The sequence below is a fragment of the Xiphophorus hellerii genome, chromosome 4 (genome assembly GCF_003331165.1).
Source record: "Xiphophorus hellerii strain 12219 chromosome 4, Xiphophorus_hellerii-4.1, whole genome shotgun sequence".
Lineage (NCBI taxonomy): Eukaryota > Metazoa > Chordata > Actinopteri > Cyprinodontiformes > Poeciliidae > Xiphophorus > Xiphophorus hellerii.
Genome location: NC_045675.1, coordinates 34718415 through 34736074, shown reverse-complemented (window position 1 = coordinate 34736074; position 17660 = coordinate 34718415). Strand labels below are relative to the sequence as shown.

The 17660-nt window shown below is 43.5% G+C and overlaps 1 protein-coding gene across 3 annotated transcripts in view; it reads right to left on the bottom strand.

Moving 5' to 3' along the window:
* Positions 1-17660, bottom strand: part of celf1 (cugbp, Elav-like family member 1) — a 90426-nt gene that overhangs the window by 15833 nt on the left and 56933 nt on the right. For 2 of the 3 annotated variants that reach the window (XM_032560527.1, XM_032560529.1), the window contains exons 5-9: positions 15750-15829; positions 12999-13157; positions 12821-12890; positions 10963-11085; positions 263-448 (exon numbers count right to left, since the gene is read on the bottom strand). In XM_032560527.1, the coding sequence (XP_032416418.1) occupies positions 263-448; positions 10963-11085; positions 12821-12890; positions 12999-13157; positions 15750-15829 (618 nt within the window). Of the gene's footprint in view, positions 1-262; positions 449-10962; positions 11086-12820; positions 12891-12992; positions 13158-15749; positions 15830-17660 lie in introns of all 3 variants that reach the window. The other variant, XM_032560526.1, reaches the window with a different exon arrangement.

Sequence of the window (17660 nt, the reverse complement as noted above, 5' to 3'; positions counted from 1 at the left end):
AGCATATTACCCTTTAGTATCTTCATAGAGCTTGAACAGAATGACTCCCAACAGAACACCCCACCGACCCCAACATAGTTGTGATGACTCCCAAAATTGCCCTAACTAGCTGACGACCTCAACATCTTCTGCATGTTTTAAACCCAGCCATTCACATTTCTGACCAGCATACTATTCCTACACTAAATGACTACCTGCACCCATCACCAATAACTCTACAATGCTATGATTCTGTTTTCAACTCCTAGTTGATAAAACTCACCTTCTTTTTGGCTGCCAGCAGCTGACACGTTTTGCTGGGATAGCAGGCTCTGATTATAGAAGTTGGGTAGGGCAGCAGCTGCATACTGCTGAATACCTGAGTAGGCTTGGCTCAGTGCCTCCATTGTATTACCTGAGCCATGAGACAAGCCACCAGAAGAAAGGTTGCCATTTATTGTTGCCATGCCTGTAGAAATTACACAAAAAATAGGTAACATTTTTCCAAAAGTAAATTTGATTCCTACCAAGCAATACTTCAGTATTTCCCAACCCTGGTCCTCAAGGCACACTGTCCTGCATGTTTTAAGTCAGTGGTCCCCAACCTTTTTAGTCGCGCGGACCGATCAGCCCTTCGCAATGTTCCTGCAGACCTGGGGGGGGGGGGGGGGGGGGGGGGGGGGGGGGGCGCGTCATAAGTATTGTGCGTCGTTAGGGCTAACCCCCTCGTTTTTTACGGCGGTTACGTTCCAAAATGAACCCGCAATAGGGGAAATCCGCGAAGTAGGAACCTTTATTTTTTGACAATTATTATACAATAAAATACTCCATAATACATTGAAACCAAAGAACAAAACCTTTTTAAAGGCCCAAACATTTGTTTAACAAATAAAAAGTACTATATAAACTTTTTTTTTTTTTTTTTACAAATAACTACTGTACTGTAAAATAATAGTTTTAATATGAACTGAAGGCGGATTCCAGTGCCCGAATTGCGGAGATCAGCGCCGCCCCACCGCGACCTGAGTCATTGGATTAGAACGGGAGAAAATAAAAATGATTATGGGAAAAAAACAAAAACAAAGTACAGTAGGACAAATAGTGACTCACGTGTATTTCACTGCTCTTCTGACTGAGCCGCTGCAGCCTGACTCCGCTCTGTAGCGGGTTTTTTTTCTTTCTTCTAAAGCCCGCGGTGCAGGTGTGTTTTTTCGAGAGAAGAACATAGTTATCGGTAGCTGTTGTCGCTCTTTTTTCTTTTGGGCAAAAAGATTCTTATAAACCGACATGCCACCATCGATTATGTTAAATTTGGCAAGCTGTTTTGCGTTTGTGTACATATTAAACCGCAACGTTGTTGACACACAGCTAGAGAAGCAGAGAGACTGTTTAGCCAATCAGAATGCAGAACACAATGCACGACGCAAATCTATGAAGCAGCCAGACCGCGAAAGGTGAACCGCGAAATAACGAGGGTTCACTGTACTCCGATGTTGTTTTGTTACTCGTTGGCTCAATTTTGACGCGCAAGACGTAACCGGTAAAATCCAGTTTAGGATTTTCAAAATAAAAGATCCGGAAGTAGTTCACTATTTCTTGCGCGGCCCAGTACCAATTGGTCCGGTGGTTGGGGACCACTGTTTTAGATGTTTCCTTGCTTCAGCCCAGCTGATTTCAGTTGAAGGCAGATTAACAGGCAATTTCTGAACTACAATCAACTGAGTCAAGAGTATTAAAGCACAGAGATATCTAGAACATGCAGGGCAGTGTGCCTTGGGGAGCAGGGTTGGGAAACACTGCAATAAGTAACAATGTCCATCAGTTTTGTTGATAGTACAAAGCCAATGGAAAGTATTCACCCCTCTACTGAGAGATCCAGGTAAGCTACACAGAAAACGTTTGTAGACAAGAATGTAGTGTTGCTATCTTTGACTTAGTGGCAAGTCAAAGTCTAAACCACCAATAGAGAATTTCTATTGGGAAAATGTCTGCTCACCTCCAATCCCCATAAAACATGAAAGATTTTGCCAGGAAGAATGGAGTAAAATTGCAGTGTCCAGATGTACCGTGCCTTGCGAAAGTATTCTGCCCCCTTGAATTTTTCAACCTTTTGCCGTTTTTCAGGCTTCAAACATAAAGATCTAAAATTTTTATTATTTTGTGAAGAATCAACAACAAGTGGGACAAAATCGTGAAGTGGAACGAAATTTATTGGATACTTTAAACTTTTTTTAACAAATAAAAAACTGCAAAGTGGGGTGTGCAATATTGTTCAGCCCCCTTGCATTAATACTTTGTAATGTGATTACTGTGATTACAGCTGCAAGTCGCTTGGGGTTTGTCTCTATCAGTTTTGCACATGGAGAGACTGAAATTCTTGCACTGTTCTTGCAGGCAGAACAGTTGGAGCTCAGTGAGGTTGAATGGAGAGCACTTGTGAACAGCAGTTTTCAGATCTTAAGACAGATTCTCGATTGGATTCAGGTCTGTACTTTGACTTGGCCATTATAACACCTTTATTTGTGAACCATTCCATTGTAGATTTTGCTTTATGTTTGGGATCATTGTATTGTTGGAAGATAAATCTTCCTCCCAGTCTCAGGTCTTTTATAGAGTACAACAGGTTTTCTTCCAGAATGGTTCTGAATTTGCTCCATCCATCTTCCCATCAATTTTAACCAGCTTCGCTGTCCCTGCTGAAGAGAACCAGGCCCAAACCGTGGGCAAAAATGGCAAAAGGTTGAAAAGTTCAAAGGGGCTGAATACTTCTGCAAGGCACTGTACAAGCTTGATTGAGAACTATCCACATAAACTCTGTGTTCTTTTCACTTTGAAATCAGATCTTTTTTTATTTTGTTCATAAAGACGAGGGATTTATAAAAGCTGAACTGCACTAATGAAAAGCAGTTCAGCTTATCGGCAGTTCAGCCGATAAGCTGAACTGCTGAAAATCTGGGGTACTCAGTCTGTCTTCATGCTAAAGCCTTGAAGACAGACTGAGTACCCCAGATTTTTTGCAGTTACAGTCACAGACTGTAAACACTGGTAAATGACCAGTTATGTCATTTATTAATATTCCACTAGTTAAACTATTTTCAAGAACATTTGTAAAAAATATTAATATTAAATATTAGGGTTGAACAGTGCGATGTAATGCTACTGGACCTGGTGATTTTAGGATACAGGCTTAGAATGTACATGGTATTAATACATTCTTCTGACATTTTATGTTTATTTGGATTTAGAAGATCAATGTTGAAATCCCCACAGATAAATGCAACTTTTTGATTAACTTTATATTTCTTCCATCCAGTTATTGAATATTTCTATATTTGATCCAGGAGCTCTATAAACGCAACTCATAAAGACATTCTTTTGTTCCTTGAGTAATTCTATAGTCACACAGACCATGACAGGTGACGTTATATCATCTTATAATTAATGTTCTTGTCCACAAAAGGAACTACACCACCTCCATTTTTGTTTTCTGTTTTTATAAACCATTTCATAACCATCAATTTCAAAGTCCATGGCCTTTTCACTATTGAGCCACATTTCTGATAATGCAATATTAAGAGTCTGTGAGAGTTGTTGGAGGTACTGTTTGATGTTGTAGAAATGTGTATACAAGCTTCTGCTGTTCTGCTTATGTTCAGTTATTGAACTGCTTATGTATTGCTATTGAACTGGTCATCAGTGTAATAGTGACAACTGTAGTTGATACCAGTAAAAAAATTATCAGGATCAATATCATTATTAGTGTGAATGCTGTAGCCATTCACACTCGTTTTCCTGTTTCTCTTTATTCTTTGATCCATCCATCCATCATCCATCCATCCATTTTCTAACATCCTTGTCCCTAGTGGGGTCGGGAGGGGTGCTGGTGCCTATCTCCAGCTGGACAGGTTGCCAGTCTGTCACAACACAGAGGCAGACAGGACACACAACTATGCACACACTCACCTGGGGAGAATTTAGAGAGACCAATTAACCTAACAGTCATGTTTTTGAAGTGTGGGAGGAAGCCGAAGAACCCAGAGAATCCATGCAGAAACCGGGCCAGGAATCGAACTCAGGACCTTCTTGCTGCAGGGCAACAGTGGTAACAGTGCTACCAACTGTGCCACTGTGCAGCCCTCTCTTTATCAGTGTGAATACTGAAAGCGTACACTGTAGTAACTGATGCTTTTTGAACTTTTTATGCTTTTTGACAAACAAAATTATGCTGTTCATACATATTTAACTGTACTGTAATAATTATGCATTAAAACGTAGCCACAAATGTCTACTTCAAGGAACTATTACTATCATTGCTACACGTCTTACTGTTTTCTGTCAAACTCTTCTGGAGTACAGATATGTCACACCTTCACCTATTCTTTAAATGTATTTCTCTGTTGTGCTCTGTTTCTATATGTCAGTATTCTGCTTGTCTACCTTTCAGTATATACCTTCTGCTTTTACTGTCTACAAAGGTCTTCTGCAAACTTTAATCAATTTTAGCAGTTCATAAAAAAAAACTATATGTAACCCAGTCCAAACTAAAGGTGTTTGTAATGAGTTCAGTTCATAGAAGGAGTGATAATTTAGAATGTATCAAGCATGTTTGCTTAAATATGTTAAAATTGTTATTAAGTGTTAACCATATTTTATTTTGAAAGGGCTCATGTTTGTAAGAGGAAGTGGGGTAGAGCAAAGGAACTTGACTGGTCCGTGGTTGGCTGAGGGTCAGGAAGGAGAGGAGAGGGAAAAAAGAGAGACAGGAAGGAGAGGAATGAACCGCGCAAAAAGAATAGAAACGTGGTGGAGTTTTAGAGAACAAGTGTTTTGCACATAATTTGACTTTCAACTCGACAGTTTTGTTGATGTGTGTTAACACTGCTTACTGTTTTGCCACTGCTGTGACGGTTCCAGACCGGAGCCGACTGTACCGTAGGTGTACCGCTCGCTGACGCATCGACGTTCATTAACACAATGAACGGACTTTGAGTACTGTAGCTAACTCAGCTAACAGACAATTCAGCTAAGGTTTCCGTCGTGGAAGCTTTACAGTTGAGCTTGGACCAGCGAGCTGCGCTTATGCTGAGAGTTTGTGGCGGGGCTGGAGAACTGGATCTGCGTTGGACTTCTCTGGTGTTCCTGGATCCTCAGGACTACCGGACTGGTTGAGGACCTGAGGACATCTTGCTGGCTGGGACTGAGGACGGGTGAGGTGCCGACAGGGTTCGGGTCTTCACTTGGAGTGGGGCGCCCAGTTCCACGTTTCGTCGACACATCAGGCCTGCAAGGGTTTTTTTTTTTGGGACTACATTTTAGTTAGTTATTGCCGGCTTAGCTGAACATTAAAGTGTGGGCCCACATTGATTAATATAGGTTCTAAAATCAAAAGAGTGAAACATTTTGCATTTTGTGCATTTGTTATTGTGTTTAATATATGTTCAACTCTCATACAGGTGTGTGTTTGATTTATTCAGAACTGTATTTGGAGTGTATTATTCCTATTCAAATCTTTATTATTTGGTGAGAAGGAAAGAACAGTACTAATATATCATTACTCTAAGGTGAGTGAAACTCAACATAGGTTTAAACACGAGAGTGTAATTATTATTATTTGTAACTTAATGAGTTTAAGGAACTCAGGGGCCCTTACCTACGTTAGAGCGGTATAATTGGGCTACATATATATATATGAATTATATATACTGTATACTGTACCTTCTTTTGCTACTTTAACCCCTTAACTGGCGGTACCAAAATCACCAAAAATGGCTGAAAAGGTACACCCAAATTAAATCAGCTGCTGTTTTTGAACAATTTGGAGTGCATGCAAAAGCTTTTAATGTCACTGGGTAAGTTTTGGGTATTTGAGTGGGGATGGGTGATCAACTTATAACGGCGATAAGCGATTTTTGACGTTTGACATGCTGCTTTTAAGTCCTGCATCAGTTCCACCCTCCTCTTCCTTACAGCATCTGTGAAGTCCTCGTTAATGTATATTTTGGATCCCTTAAGTGCCTTGGTGCGCTGCAGAATAGTTGGTCTGTCCTTGTACCTCAGGAATTTGACGACAATCGGCCTGGGTCCGTCTCCTCTGGGTTTCCCAGTGCGGTGAGCTCTTGCCATCTCGATCCCATGTTGAAGGTTTAACTTTTCAGACAGAGCTGTCTTCACTTTCTCTTACGTCTCAACCCAAGTTTCGTTTGGCGACTCAGTAATTCCGTCGATAGCCAGATTGTTTTTCCTTGATTGTCCCTCCAGGTACTTGCCAACAGGCTTATCACAAACTTTGAATACGTCCGACTGCAGCAAATTACCTCGTTCGTCATGCTTAATGCTTTCTGCTTTGATGTCATCCACATCTTTCTGCGTAAATTACAGGCTGGTTTTAATGTCATGCACTTCTCGTGTCAGCTCATCCAGTCTGGTGTTTGTAGTATCCATAATGATTTTAAGAAAGCCTTTGAAATTGTCCTGTTGGTGATGATGCGACTCTGTGTACATTTCCTTCTGCTGGCTCAGTAAATCTTACCTTGCATGAGCGATACAAACTTCTCATCTGGTCTCATCTCGGTCTTGGATCCTTTTGGAGGCATTCTTTCACTCAATTTTTTTATCAACAGTTATCCTCAGAGTGATAATAAAGGTAGAGTACTTTTCTCCAATTACTTACATGGGAAAAATATTTTTAGATTTCCTGTCTACTTAACATCTTTTAATACAAAAACACAGGGAACCGCCAGTGGACCACCTCATTGCCCCAAACACCAGGCTTAACAAGATTTCTGGGGGAAACCCTGCAAATATTTTATCTCTAGAATTGCCAGGGCAGTTATTTTTTTTTTCTTTTTTTTCCCATTTTTTTCTCCGAAGAGTTTTTGCGGCACTAGTGGCTCGTATTTTTTCGACAGTAGGCAGACAGGAAGGAGGGTGAGGAGAGGGGGGAAGACATGCGGCAAAGGTCGTCGGGACCGGGAGTCGAACCCGCGACGTCCGCGTCGAGGACTAAGGCCTCCAAACGTGGGGCGTGCTAACCCCCTGCGCCACCACAGCACGCCCCCAGGGCAGTTATTTTGACTATTTTGCAATTTGCTTGTTTTTTTACCTCATCAAATCAAAAATGATTTGATTCCGATTTGATTCTACCCCTCATTTGGATAACTGTGGAATAACATAAAAGCTGTTTTTCTTAAGCACAGTATGAACATTGAAATACCATAAAATGATTCCACATGTAGACTTTACTATCTGAGAATCCATCCATCCATCCATTCATCCATCAATTTCTGCTTATCCGGGGTCGGGTCGCGGGGGTAGCAGCTTCAGAAGGGAGGCCCAGACTTCCCTCTCCCCGGGCACTTCTTCCAGTTCTTCCAGGGGAATCCAGAGGCATTCCCAGGCCAGCCGAGAGACATAGTCCCTCCAGCGTGTCCTGGGTCTTCCCCGGGGCCTCCTCCCGGTGGGACGTGCCCTGAACACCTCACCAGGGAGGCGTCCAGGAGGCATCCTGACCAGATGCCCGAGCCACCTCAACTGGCTCCTCTCGATGTGAAGGAGCAGCGGCTCTACTCTGAGTCCCTCCCGGATGACTGAGCTTCTCACCCTATCTCTAAGGGAGAGCCCAGCCACCCTACGAAGAAAACCCATTTCGGCGTATGTACATATATATATATATAAAACCCATACATATCCGCGATCTCGTTCTTTCGGTCATGACAGAAAGCTCATGACCATAGATGAGGGTGGGAACGTAGATCGACCGGTACAGCGCCTGCTTGACAGCAGACGTTGCGCCAATCCGCCTGTCGATCTCCTGCTCCCCTTCTTCCCCCATTCGTGAACAAGATCCCGAGATACTTGAACTCCTCAACTTGGGGCAGGACACCCCCCTGACCAAGAGAAGGCACTCTACGCTTTTCCGGCTCAAGACCATGGCCTCGGATTTGGAGGCACTGATCCTCATCCCAGCCGCTTCACACTCGGCTGCGAACCGCTCCAGTGAGAGCTGCAGATCACGACCTGATGAATCCAAAAGGACCACATCGTCTGCAAAAAGCAGAGATGAGATACCAAGGCCACCAAATCGGATCCCCTCAACACCTTGGCTGTGCCTAGAAATTCTGTCCATGAAAGTGATGAACAGAATCGGTGACAAAGGGCAGCCCTGGCGGAATCCAACTCTCACCGGAAACGAGCCCGACATACTGCTGGCAATGCGGACCAGACTCTGACACCGGTCATACAGGGACCTGACAGCCCGTATCAAAGGGCCCGGTACCCCATACTCCCGGAGAACCCCCCACTGGGCTCCCCGAGGGACACGGTCGAACGGCTTCTCCAAGTCCACAAAACACATGTAGACTGGTTGGGCGAACTCCTATGCACCCTCCAGGTCCCTGCTGAGGGTGTAGAGCTGGTCCAGTGTTCCACGACCAGGACGAAAACCACACTGCTCTTCCTGAATCCGAGGTTCGACTATTCGACGGACCCTCCTCTCCAGGATCCCTGAATAGACCTTGCCAGGGAGGCTTAAGAGTGTGACCCCTCTATAATTGCACCCTCCGGTCCCCCTTTTTGAACAGGGGGACCACCACCCCAGTCTGACAATCCAGGGGAACTGCCCCCGATGTCCATGCGATATTGCTGAGTCGCGTCAACCAACACAACCCTACAACATCCAGAGCCTTAAGGAACTCCGGGCGGATCTCATCCACCGCCAGAGCCTTGCCACCGAGGAGCTTTTTAACCACCTCGGCGACCTCGTCCCCAGAGATTGGAGAGCCCAACCCAGAGTCCCCAGGCTCAGCTTCCTCAATGGAAGGCATGTTGGTGGGATTGAGGAGGTCTTCGAAGTACTCTGCCCACCTGCCCACAACATCCCGAGTAGAGGTCAGCAGCACACCATCCCCACTATAAACAGTGTTGGTGCCGTACTGCTTCCCCCCCCTGAGACGCCGGATGGTGGACCAGAATTGCCTCGAAGCCGTACGGAAGTCTTTCTCCATGGCCTCTCCAAACTCCTCCCACGCCCGAGTTTTTGCCTCAGCTACCACCCGAGCCGCATGCCGCTTCGCCCGCCGGTACCCATCAGCTGCTTCCGGAGTTCCACAGGCCAAAAAGGCCCGATAGGACTCCTTCTTCAGCCTGACGGCATCCCTCACCGAAGGTGTCCACCAACGGGTTCGAGGGTTGCCACCGCGACAGGCACTGACAATCTTGCGGCCACAGCTCCGATCGGCCGCCTCGACAATGGAGGCACGGAACATGGTCCACTCAGACTCCACGTCCCTCACCTCCCCCGGGACATATTCAAAGTTTTGCTGGAGATGAGAGTTAAAGCTCCGTCTCACAGGGGATTCCGCCAGACATTCCCAGCAGACCCTCACAACACGTTTGGGCCTGCCAGGTCTGACCGGCTTCCTCCCCCACCACCGGAGCCAACTCACCACCAGATAGTGGTCAGTGGACAGCTCCGCATCTCTCTTCACCCGAGTGTCCAAGACATACGGCCGCAGATCCGATGAAACGATGACAAAGTTGATCATCGAAGTGCGGCCTAGGGTGTCCTGGTGCCAAGTGCACATATGGACACCCTTATGCTTGAACATGGTGTTCGTTATGGACAATTCATGATGAGCACAGAAGTCCAACAACAGTACGCCGCTCGAGTTCAGATCGGGGGGGCCGTTCCTCCAAACAATGCCCCTCCAGGTCTCAATGTCATTGCCCACGTGAGCGTTGAAGTCCCCCAGCAGAACAAGGGCGTCCCCAGGAGGAGCACTCTCCAGTACCCCCTCTAAGGACTCCAAAAAGGGTGGGTAATCTGAACTGTCGTTTGGCCCGTAAGCACAAACGACAGTCAGGACCCGTCCCCCCACCTGTAGGTGGAGGGAGGCTACCCTCTCGTTCACCGGGGTAAACCCCAACGTCCAGGCACCGAGATGGGGAGCAACAAGTATGCCCACTCCTGCCCGACGCCTCTCACCTTGGGCAACTCCAGAGTGGAAGTATGTCCAGCCCCTCTCAAGGAGACTGGTTCCAGAACCAGAGCCATGCGTCGAGGGGAGACCGACTATTTCTAGCCAGAACCTCTCGACCTCACACACTAGCTCTGGCTCCTTCCCCACCAGAGAGGTGACATTCCACGTCCCAAGAGCCAGCTTCTGCAACCAAGGATCGGACCGCCAGGGTCCCCTCCCTCGGCCGCCACCCATCGCACAATGCACCCAACTCCTTTGGCCCCTCTCACGGGTGGTGGGCCCATGTTTCCTCTTCGGGCTGAGCCCAGCCGGACTCCATGGGTAAAAGCCCGGCCACCAGGCGCTTGCCATCGTGCCCCCCCTCCAGGCCTGGCTCCAGAGTGGGGCCCCGGTGACCCTCGTCCGGGCGAGGGAACACGAAGTCCAATGGTGCCGTTCATCATTGGGGTCTTCGGGCTGTGCTTTGTCTTCCTCCCTCACCTAGGACCTGTCTGCCTTGGGTGACCCTACCAGGGGCATGAAGCCCCAGACAGCATAGCTCCTAGGATCATTGGGGCACTCAAACCCCTCCACCACAATAAGGTGCCAGCCCAAGGAGAGGCTATCTGAGAATACTTTGGTAATTTTGTTATTTAAAATTAGATTTATCATTGTACAATGGTTCCTGATGTGTCATGTCAGTGCAGGTTCTCCTATAAGGTGAGTGGTAGATGGGTGCTTGTTACATCTTTTACTTACAATACTGATAAAGCACTTAATACTTATGTGAACTTCATCAAAAACTTCAAAGCAAATACTTTGTCTTAGTTGCTGAAAGGTTGAAGAGATCAAATGCCAAAACTCCAAATATGAATACCAAATACAATAAAATATATCACAGTTAATTAGTCTTTATTTCAGAATGAACTGAAGTTAGTTCTATAGTCAAGAATGAGGGAGGATCAAGTAATGAAGTTGCAATGAAGTATACAAATGCAGTGTATGACTGATTTTTTATTTTTTTTACCTGAGCCGGTTAGTGCACTTAATGGACTACTAGATGTCGTCATGATGTTGGAAGTTGAAGTTGTGCCCTGTGTAGCTGTTGCTGCAGCAGCTAAAGCTGCCAGATTCTGCATGGAATTCAGACCTGACAGACACACGCACAGTCAATTTCTAAACCCCACTAACTCCTCCTTCTGGCTACTATGTAAAAAGTTTAATAACTATGTACTTTGCTTATGTTTGACTGATAGGCAAACATGGGGCTTGATTGAACAAGGTCCTTAGCAATTGTTGTGTGTGCATGTGTGTGTGTGACTGTGTACTTGTTTAACTATCCTATTTAGGATGATTTCTGGCATATTAATTTATAACCAATGTGCCTTATGGGAAGCAAAGTCCAATCCTGACATGGTGGCCCATTTAGGGCTAGAGGTTAGGTTTAGAGGTAATGTGTGAATTAAATTTAGGTTACGGTTATACACTGCCTGGCCAAAACAAAAGTCACCACCAAAAAATGGTCACACTCTCTAATATTTTGTTGGACCGCCTTTAGCTTTGATTACAGCCCGCATTCGCTGTGGCATTGTTTCAATAAGCTTCTGCAGTGTCACAAGATTTATTTCCATCCAGTGTTGCATTAATCTTTCACCAAGATCTTGTATTGATGATGGGAGAGTCTGACCACTGCGCAAAGCCTTCTCCAGCACATCCCAAAGATTCTCAATGGGGTTAAGGTCTGGACTCTGTGGTGGCCAATCCATGTGTGAAAAAGATGTCTCATGCTCCCTGAACCACTCTTTCACAATGTGAGCCCGATGAATCCTGGCATTGTCATCTTGGAATATGCCCGTTCCATTTGGGAAGACAAAATCCATTGATGGAATAACCTGGTCATTCAGTATATTCAGGTAGTCAGCTGACCTCATTCTTTGGGCACACAATGTTGCTGAACCTAGACCTGACCAATTGCAGCAACCCCAGATCATAGCACTGCCCCCACAGGCTTGTACAGTAGGCACTAGGGTGCATCACTTCACCTGCCTCTCTTCTTACCCTGATGCGCCCATCACTCTGGAACAGGGTAAATCTGGACTCATCAGACCACATGACCCTCTTCCATTCCTCCAGAGTCCAATCTTTATGCTCCCTAGCAAACTGAAGCCTTTTTTTCTGGTTAGCCTTACTGATTAGAGGTTTTCTTATGGCTACACAGCTGTTCAATCCCAACCCCTTGAGTTCCCTTCGCATTGTGCGTGTGGAAATGCTTTTGCGTTCACAATTAAACATACTCCTGAGTTCTGCTGTTGTTTTTCTTCGATTTGATTTGACCAAACGTTTAAGTAATCGCCGATCACGATCATTCAGGATTTTTTTCCGACCACATTTCTTCCTGGAAGACGATGGTTCCCCACCATCCTTCCAGTTTTTAATGATGCGTTGGACAGTTCTTAACCCAATTCTAGTAGTTTCTGCAATCTCCTTAGATGTTTTCTCTGCTTGATGCATGCCAATGATTTGACCCTTCTTAAACAGACTAACGTCTTTTCCACGACCACAGGATGTGTCTTTTGCCATGGTTGTTTAAGAAATGAGGAGTTACTCATTGCATCAGCTGGGGTTAAATAACTTGTTGCCAGCTGAAAGATAATCGCCTATGCAGTACTTATCCAAGAGGAGGCTTGTACCTATTTGCTTAGTTAAATCCAGGTGGCAACTTTTCTTTTGGCCAGGCAGTGTAAATACACTGATATTGGTTAGGGTTAGGAAAAAATATCTGGGTTAGGCATAAATGCAGTTAATAAAATGAATGGATGTCAATACAAAATCCTAGTATGGGTAGGAATACAAACTTGTGTGTGTGCGTGACCACACGTGTGTACCTGAAACTTGGTGTAAATTGCTGAGTGCATTTCCTGTGAAGGTAGACTGCTGCAACAACTGTAAGTAGAGCTACAGCCAACAACAAAATTTAAATTAGCTTTAAAAATTACAATTAACCTTAGCTAATGGTTCCATTTTGAATAAAACAAAAAGAATAACTAATAGACCCACACTCACTGCAAGGAACTGTGGTCCAAGATTGTGGAAACCAGATAAATTTCCCCACATGGAAGTGGCAGTGAGTTGCTGCATCTGCTGCAGCTGTTGAGCCAGGCGTTTCTGTTCTTTGTCCTTCTGAGTATCTGCAAATTTCACTACAATGGGTGATGAACAGCCCTTAACATCAAAAATAAAGGAAGTTAATTAATACTATAAATGTAATATATATTGACATATGATTTTTTAGTTGATATAAAGCAGTGGCCCCCAACCCCCAGTCCGCAGACAGGTACCGGTCCGTGGACCAATTGGTACCGGCCGCGCAAGAAATAATGAAATATTTCCGTTTTATGTATTATTTGAGTCTGGAGGATCTTTTATTTTGAAAATTCTTTAACAGGATTCTCTCGGTTACGTCTTGCGCGCCAACATTGAGTCTACAAGCAGCAAAGTGAGTAAGAAACAGAATAGATGTATTTGGAAAGTTTCTTTGCGCGGGGAAAAGGCCCAGAGAAGAGACAGGAGAATGGATTTATCCTGGCAGGTGATTCCCACATTCCAAGCTCTGCATGATATGCTGACCAGCCTGTTAATGAGGCAATGAAGCTTCAAACTGCTTCACTACTAGAGACCAAGCACCCTGTGCATGAGCAACACTTCGGGTGTCATTGTCTCTCATCACTCCCAGATGGAACCGTCTCGGTGCAGAGAAACAAGCTCAGGGCTCCCATTAGTCGTTATCGTGAGTTAAAATTTTCACGGAAGTAAAATGTTTGGTTTTGTGGCACATCTGTATCTTATTTTGAAGGGATATGTAAACGTTACCATAGTGACCAAAGTCAGAAAGCGTTAGGGCAGTGGTCGAGACGAGATGAGAGGAGTGGGGCTTGTGAGTTTTAGATCTGGTTCACACGGCACGATTTAAGGATTGTCGGCCGATTTTCCAAACCTCTGTGACCACAGAGCCGATAAAAGTCCAACAGGTTCGGTCGGTTCGTGTGTCCAGCCACACGACAGGAGCAACACACCACGGAACCGATTCCACTCACAAACATCCCGCTTCCAGAAGAAAATCTGGTAAAACCCCCAACATATTCCCCATAATAATCAAACACGGATGACAATGTAGAAGCAGTAGTGATAGTTTGTGGCTCATTTTAAGCGATACAAGACGTAACAAAAAGAGAAGGCGTTTGATAAAAGACAGCAGGAGTAGCTGCTCTATTTGCTGCACTATGATTTGGAGGTGAGTGATGTTTTTTCATAGTTAACATTTTTAACTGAATAAACATAACCACATATATAAAAATTACCTTTACATATAGTAATAAACATTTCCACATATCATCTCCGATGTCCACCGGACTCTCAGTTGCGCCATGTCAACTGTTTGGGGTTCTTATGTCACCGCGCTTTCTGATTGTCTACCTGTCACATTCAACAGGCTGCGATAATGGACCTTACCAGAGGGGCCGCTTTTCATTGGCTGATGCCCATTCTACGTGGTCACGTGTGTGGCCTTCTCACAAACACACGCTTCCCGTTAGCTAAGTCCAGCATAAAGGCAGAACTGATACAACTTCTACACTTTGAAGCCTGTCTGCTACACAGTCTTATGTTAGCTAAACAGATCAATATCCAATGTGTACTGTATCCGACATACAGTAAAGATTTTATTTTAGCAGAAAAGGCTTTGGACTAAACTGTTACTCGTGTTAGCCACTCTAGCACCAAGTACAGCTAGTCAATCAACCATCGCTGTGTTCAGGGAAGTGCTGATTAATAATCGAGAAATAAATATCAAGCCTGGAAACTTGATATTGTAACGAACTGAATGTTATGTTTTTAACGTAATCTTTGCTCGTCTTGCGGGGAGCAGGCGGTTGCCACAGTAACAGGTGTGCTTAAACTACAAAGAGAGAGCGAGTAAAAAGATATGAGTGGTTTTGAGTTGATCACCTGTTCGGGTTATTTTACCTTTGTTGACCTTTGCTGTGGCGCATTACAGCCGCTGTAGTTTCTAAACGCTGGACTAATTACCTCGTTCGTTTGTGAGTATACCTCATTCACAACAAACATCAAATAGAACAAATACATTTCATAAAATTTTAACAAACAAATGGCTTCTACTGTGGTAATTCTGTGAAATTAAATTAATTATATCCCAACTTCAGAAGATTTGCCTTTACCTTTACAGAGCTCTTTGGTTCCTCCTATCAGTCTGTAGCTTCTCATATTGATGTCATCAAACCAAATTTCAGATCTACCATAACTGACTGACACTTGCTGGCCTCAGGTTTGCAACCAGCTTGTGACTGAGAAACCAGTAACCTCCTCCCAGATGATGACATGAACTTGTTAGTTCCTCTGTCCATTGTAGTAGCTGATATATTGTGAAAATCCGGTAGAAATGATGCACTAATCGAGTCATGTTTACATAGAAACAACGCGCTGCGAGGCTTTGTTTGTGAGACTTGCTGTCACGTGGGTCGGTTGTGGGCGGAGCTTGGTAAGGTCCATCGGGCCAGGACAATGTTGAATATGTCCCCCAGCCCCCGGCCGCAGTCTTGCCAAGAAATTGCCAAGTCTTGACCGGTCCGCGGTAATGAAAAGGTTGGGGACCACTGATATAAAGTACTAATTGCAATTTTTTTTTAAAAAAAAACAACCCCTTGAAAAAAGATGCATTTATAATACAAATGTTGTAATTCAGTAGGTTTAGCCTTAAAAAAACATCACAGATCATAATTTGTCCTAATTGCACATCACCTCCAGAGTCTGTGACTGGTGCATTGACTTGATAGCAGACTGGGCCATTTGTCGACCTGTAAATGTTACAAATGCGCATCCTGAAAGACAAAAATGAAATGTGTTAATGTTCTAACAATGTTTTAGCCAGGTTATAAAATATGTTACAGCACTATTGATTTACATTTGTTTGGGTTTAATTTTATGGCAGTTTGTTTCTCAAAGCTTTGATCCTGTCATGAAAGGAAAGAAGTTAAAATATTTATTTACGATATGTACAAGAAAGTGAATAACGATAATTTTGTCTCTCTGGGTCAGGTCCAGGATTTATCTAGAGGATGAGTGGCAGAATAATAGATTAATGGCTGGATCAAGGCGAGTATGGCTGGTGATAGCTGTTTGCATGGAAAAATTGGCTTTTGGTTCCTTGGAGGATTCGCAGGAAGAGGAAGTGGTAATCAAGATCCGAAGAAAGGGGATTTACTTTGTATCCCTAGGGTCCAGGGAAATCAAACATGGAACTGCCGTGAGTGGGCATGGAGATGAGGCTTTGTAGCTGCAATGTGGATCTGATTCTGACTCCAGAAAATGAGGAAAAACATGTTTAATAGGAAGCTGAGTGGTTTGAAGAGTTGAGTGGAGTTTCCAAAGTGGGTTGAGGAACAGGCCTGAGAGAAACAATTGGTCATGGTGGTGAATAATTTGGAGTAAAAAAGTCTAAAACTACTTAAGACCAAGGACCAGAGTCAGGCTTGGAGTCTTGGGCTTCCAAAACCTCATTAACGATATATCAACAATATATAAAGGATAAGAATATATGTTTCTCAGTGTCAGGAGATAACAGTCTTGAAAGAGCATCCGACTTTCCATTCTTGGAACCTGGCATATAAGAGAATCTAAGGCACCTACCTCCAAAATAAACTGTTTGGTAGAAAATACACTAGAGGTCCTAAAATTCTCAATCTTCATAAAAAAAAATTGTAGTTATGTAAAAATATAGCTGATGGGATAAAAACCTCTTGTGCATTTGTGACTTATTTGATTGGAATCCTTAAGACATATCAGGTGTTATAAATTGGTCATTTGGATATACATATGCAGGTGAAAGATCAAAATATTTTGGCAGCTGGAAGATAAGCCATTTCCAAAATCTGGTTTTATTTGAAGGAACCAAGTCAAATACAATGGACACTGATTATTGTCAAGTGTTTCAGTGGCCGTGAGGTGTCCACACTAGAGGGACCAGGACTGTACTTCCGATTTCACTGACTACTTTTTTATTTGACTAGTTTAAGAGGTGATACAGGTGAAAAACCTTCAAACAGAAAACAAAGGTAAGTTAATTTAAATGCGTTGTTACAAAAAAGGGTACGTATTTCATCATGACAAAATTAGTATATTTAATTTAGAATAAAAGTGAGGTAACAAAGGATTAATTTATAGGTAAAAAGTATAATTCCATCGTGAGTATACTCAATTTGTATGTAAATGTTTTAACAAGACAAAACTATACTAAAAATAAGTACATTATTAACCCAATATAATGTATTAACCATTTTAATCATGGTTCAAAAGAGGGATTTTAAGTTATTGTTCTTACTTTAATTTATACAAAATAGTAGAAAATCCAAACAGTTAATTTGGTATCTTTTTCTTAGTTAAATGCTCATTTTTACAGAGCCCCTTAGGAGACATGGGCAAAAAAAATTTCTTTGGCGTTCCCTTGCAATACTTTTGTATTACCGCAATAAATTTTGAGTTCCCTCGCAAAATGCTTACTGCAATATTTGCTGGTCTATTTTGTATACAGTCACAAATGTCAATTCAAAATTTCAAATATATACACATTTAAAGAGCCTCAGTGAAAATGTTTTTATTATTAACTCTTTCTTGCAAAAAACTGATTGAAAATCAACTTATTCACTAGAAGTT